At 37.5% G+C, this 5,516-nt stretch overlaps 1 protein-coding gene across 1 annotated transcript in view; it reads right to left on the bottom strand.

Annotated features, from left to right (window-relative positions):
• Window positions 1-1,887, bottom strand: part of LOC107731003 (signal transducer and activator of transcription 3-like) — a 26,141-nt gene extending 24,254 nt beyond the window's left edge. Inside the window, exons 1-2 of the mRNA XM_016541975.1 lie at window positions 1,839-1,887; window positions 776-909 (exon numbers count right to left, since the gene is read on the bottom strand). Of these exons, the coding sequence (XP_016397461.1) occupies window positions 776-909; window positions 1,839-1,877 (173 nt within the window). The 5' untranslated portion in view covers window positions 1,878-1,887. The remainder of the gene's footprint in view (window positions 1-775; window positions 910-1,838) is intronic.
• Window positions 1,888-5,516: the final 3,629 nt, after the last annotated feature.

A 5,516-nucleotide genomic window follows, 5' to 3' on the forward strand; every position in this document is an offset into this window, starting at 1 on the left:
GATCAGACTTTGATAGATCCCTGTTCTTTAAATAAAACTGGGCACGCACTTACACCTGATAGTAATTTCACTGACTGAAAACAACTCTAAAAAACAGATGGACCCTAATTTCACCTTCAAATGAACTGCCAATCCTAGAGATTCACATACTTTTGCCACTCACAGATATATAATATTGGATCATTTTCCTGAATAAATAAATGACAAAGAACATATTTTTGTCTCACTTGTTTGTTTGGGTTCTCGGTGTATACTTTCAGGGCTTCTGTGTCATATTTATGCAGAAATATAGAAAATTCTAAAGGGTTCACAAACTTTCAAGCGGCACTTTATATATATATATATATATATATAGCCTATTCACGGCACTGTATTTCCTCATCATATTTCCTCAAATAGGCTATATTATATATAACTAAAGTGTATAAAATTATTTTATTCAGAAATGTCATGTTTGTGATTTTTTTTATTTGTTAATTCATTATTTAAATTAATAGACCTACATATTCGGAAACAGGTGCAGTTAGTCGTCGGCGTCAGTTGCAAATATTATAAAAATAATCTTTGTGAGGACGACTGGCAACAGCTTGTCTTAAATTCTTTAGACACCGCACACTAAACGACTGAAAACACTGACTGAGCCCAAATTACATTCATAATTTAGCTTTATTTATTTTAGTTATTATTTATTATTTAAGCTGCTCAGATAAGACACAGACCTTCAGAGTGCTAAGGTCTTTATCTCTTATGTCACATCCTGTTGCTGGCAACTCACCAGTCCTGGCTCTCAATCCAGGGGGCCAAGAACTGCCGCAGCTCCATAGGAAAGCTGTCACTGTACAGGTGATACAGCTGCTCCAGATACCGCGTCTCCAACTGCTGTAACTGATTCCACTGGGCCATGTTGACCTGCAGGATAGAAAGAGAGAACTAAGAACTCACTTGTCATGAGGAAGACAAACATAACTGGTCCGTTGAGTTTGTCAAGTTATTTTTCCTTGTTCCTTCCTCAAAGAGTTAAAAAAAAAAGGCGAACTTAAAGTAGAGTGAAAGTACCTCAACGACCTTTCAAAACAGACATACATAGAACATATCAAGATCTGCAATGTTATTGCCTCTATATGCAGCTAATTTCACAATTTAAAAAATCTGTATCTAAAAAAAAAACCCAGCAGGTAAATGTTTAGTCTTCACTAGCAACCCGGTCTTATCAACAAAACAGAGAAACATTGGCAATATCAAGGAAGTGTAATGTGCATGTCACCAGTATGTCGAGACAAAAGAAATCAGTGGCTGTTGATCGTAAAGCAGCGAGAGCATCCGTTGGAAGAGGAAAACCTCAAAAGCCCATGGACGCCGTTTCTCTCTACATTACCTCAAAATGCTGTGGAACACACACTCGCAGTTCACCACATCCACACTCAGAGGTTTGTGCTGACAAACAGACTAAAAAAGACCAGTGCTGGCACACAACACTTTTTCTTCACTCACTTTTGCTCAGGTTTGCACACTGAAGGATAGAGAGAAAAGGACACAAGGGAAATGCGTCCTCAAGTCCAAGTGAAAAAAGACCTATAGTGCACGAAACTGCTTTTCTTTATTTCACTTCTCTTTTCACTAAACTCATCCAAATACTGAGCTGCAAACCTGCAAATTAGCTAAATGAGAACAGTAAAACTTGTTTTTCCTTATAAAAGTAAAAAAAAAAAAAACATTTATGAAAATATATAAGAATATTATAAATAAACAAACAATAATTAAGAAATTGATTGATTTTCACCAGATAACCTTTCAACCATGAACAAGGCTATATCACGAAGGAAATAAAGCAAACTTACATTGTTATCCACAAAACGGACTGCAACTTGACTGGCCATGTCTACCTGCTGTGAAAGCAATGGGGAAGTGAACTAGGGTTGTGACGGTGAGGAAATTTTCCCACCGGTTAATCGACGATGCGACTGTCGTTCGGCATGCTGCATTGAGTAGCCGCGTTCAGTTTTTAATTGTAGTGTCTGTTCTTTTACTGAACTAAATGATTTTTATTACTATAAAAAATCTAAACGACAGTGGGGGTCGGTGACGCGGTGGGCAAGTGACGTAACTGGTGTTGCGGCTTAACACCGGTATCACCGTCAGCACCATCTATCGCGGCAAGCCTAAAGTGAACTACTATATTCATGCACAGGTAAAACTGAAAGAGTGTGAGATGGAGGGTTGGACACATAGATGAGATCATTTTGGCTGGATAGACTTTCATGCTTTACCTTCTCTAGGTTACCTATTGCATTTATGACCACTATAACGTCATTTTAAAAGTCAATGTACAATTATTAAACTATCAAGTACAACGTACAAAACAATAAACTGCTGTGAATGTAACATTTTACTAGCAAATCTTTTGTATTTGACTAGTCTCCCAGCTAAACAGGTGACCGTTACATATACTCACTGGCTATAGTTATGGCAGATTAGATGTGACTGAGTTCAAGGAAAAACAACTCAAACAACAAAACGGATGGGGAAAAAAAATAATAAAATCAAGAATATCATGATAAAACCCAATAATAACACGAAACAACACTAAAAATCCCCGACAGTAAGTTTTTTTTACTCTAAGTGCCTGAGCTACTTCTGACATGACGGACAAATGGGTTTAAACTAGTCGCTTTGTCACATCCAGTGTAGACAGCCTCATGTTTTTCCAGCACGGCGCAATGCGGTGTAGGTATGTGTAAGGTTTTGCACACTATACACAGCATATTAACTAAAATATTAACCATGTTCGAACCATCAAGTAATATATCAATAATCAAGAATGAAATTGGATAAACTTCATAGTTATAAAAATTGATCACAGACCAATTAACGATATGACACCACAGCTCCATCAAGCACATGTTGACAAAACTGACAAGAACCAAACTTGGTCTGGATTTTAATATAAGACCATCAGATGACATCACTGTCCAGTTGACGGGACTCACACTTGTCCTTCCAGCTCACTTCTGATTTGTCACTGAAAAGTTAGCATTCATTCATACTGTACTTCCATTTTTATGCCTTGTAAACAAACATATAGTTTTCTGTGTTGTATTCTACTTTTTCTGTGTTGTATTCTACATTATTGCAAATAACGATTATTGCCGATTTGTCACCTAGATCATTTTATCTAATTGTTTAACATAGATGAGGTTTGATTGAAATGAAATTGCAAAAATGACTTGATAGTGATAGTTATGAAAGCTTCTTTAAATACCTTAAAACGCATTTTATGTGCATCTATGAACTCATAGACTTACATAAGTGCAGCATTTTCTTCTTTTGAAAAAAAAATTAATGATTGAAAAAATATATAAAAATATTTCTATAGGCGATGTATAATTTCACTTTTTTTTTTTTTTCTGGCCAGCAGAAAAGAATTCTTCACAATAGGGAAATCTTCATTTGGAAACAACCACTGTAAATTCAAACGCCCTGATCAATCTATTTTAAAACCGAAATTGAGCAGACAAACAAAGCAGTTCAATCAAATCTAATGGGAAAGGAAGTCTCTGTTGCACAATACGAATAACACAGGTTACATAGATGCAACAAGAACTGTTTTGACACCCCCGTTTTTTTTTCAGGAACATTGCATATTAGGAACACTGCATAATAGATTATACGCATTACCTTGGATCATATTGCCAAGAACTTTATGTGTAGAGGAGGAAACCACAAAGCTTATGATCTATGTGCTCCCCGAGGGAATATTTGGTTGTCTCCCACCACCTGGCATCCATTCTCAATTTACAGCACGTCAATGCTCCCAAGAATAACAACAACAACAAAAAAACATTCCCAGGAATATGAATGATAATCCCAAATCAGAGCTTATTCATAACGCTCTTATTTCCTGTATCTGTTCTCACACTGCAACCTAAATGTCTGCTGATCACTTACACAACTTGAGAGAGGCTCAAAACAATACCCATGGCACTCAGTGTTGGTTAGCTTTCCTTCCTTGACATGCTGAGTAACCAGAAGCACTTCTCAGAGCTGGTGTGACTTAAATGATGTTGGCTGAGTTTGTGGCTCAAAGTGCACAGAGAAAAATGTCATAGACACAGAGGATGAGTCATACTGAACTGAAAACCAGCAAGCACTTCAGGCTGTAAGAAGTTCTGTCCGAAATATCCAGCAGCCTCGGCGGAAAGCTGAAGGAGAACAATAGGCTCAGAGATGTGAGGGATTCAGGTAAAGCTTGGAGGAAGTTTATATTTCAGCTCTCAAATGAGTTTCCATAAACGAGGGAGTATGCAAACTACCCTAAAACCGCAATAAGTACACTGGTGTCCAACCCTGGAGGTCAATATCCTGTGGTCTAAGAGATGTACTATAAATGTACTAAAGTGAAAGTTCATATCTATAGAAAACAGCTTCCTGTTATTTGAAATAACTTCCTGATCAACCTCTTTGGCAACTTTAGCTACACTAGCAGATTTTAGGAGAATTTAGACTCCTACACTCTATATTATTTGCAATGATGGTTCCATAAAGAACCTCTAAAGGGATAGTTCACCCAAAAATGAAAGAATGCTGTTAATTTAATGACCCTCAGGCCATCCAAGATGTAGGTGACTTTTTTTTTCTTAAAGGGGTCATATGATGCGATTTCAATTTTTCCTTTCTCTTTGGAGTGTTACAAGCTCTTGGTGCATAAAAAAGATCTCTAAAAGTTGCAAAGACTAAAGTCTCAAATCCAAAGAGATATTCCTTATAAAAGAAAGGAGTCAGCCACGCCTACCTAAAACGGCTCGTTCTAACACACCCCACATGTCTACGTTTTTGCTCACGGTTCCCCCATGTGGTTGATAAGCACAATTGTATGTTACCAGTGTCGTAAATACTGTCGCTGTATAAGCTTGCCTGTGGGCAGCACAATACATGTGAATTTGTTGACTAATCTGACAAAACCGGCGAATGGAGAAACCTCGTTTGGAAACCATGTCCACCGGCCAGGTAAAGTAGCCCATGTTACACTATGTTCTACAAATATCATTACATATTTTTATTTAGTGTTACTCCAGAATTGAAAACTACAATGACAAAAAGAACGGTAGTATGTTTGCCTAGTATTTTTGCTCGCATAGTTCGTATGTAGCATTGTTTGCAAAGGGTGTAATTTGTATAATAGAATCAAAAGTCGTCTGCATAATCATGTAGCCATAATGTCCATAATAGCCTATACATCGGACATTGTCATAAGTTTATAAGGCTGTAAAGTAACAGAGCCTCTTTATTTGAATAACCGTTCAGACGTGAAGTAGACTGGGGAATTAGTTTTTGGATCTTGGGTGTTGAAACACACATGGTACAGCTCGCACCACAGAGTGTAAGCCCGTCCGATATTGATCCGTGCTCGGGCTCATGTCTGATCCCTCTCTCGCTTTCTTTTCTTCGCTTCTTCCAAAAAATCCCTTTTTGGTTTCTTTGCTGGTTCTGCCATGGCGTTGGTTTTGAGACTTGCATAT

The sequence above is a fragment of the Sinocyclocheilus rhinocerous genome, unplaced genomic scaffold, assembly GCF_001515625.1.
Source record: "Sinocyclocheilus rhinocerous isolate Xijiao unplaced genomic scaffold, SAMN03320098_v1.1 scaffold1185, whole genome shotgun sequence".
Taxonomy (NCBI): Eukaryota; Metazoa; Chordata; class Actinopteri; order Cypriniformes; family Cyprinidae; genus Sinocyclocheilus; species Sinocyclocheilus rhinocerous.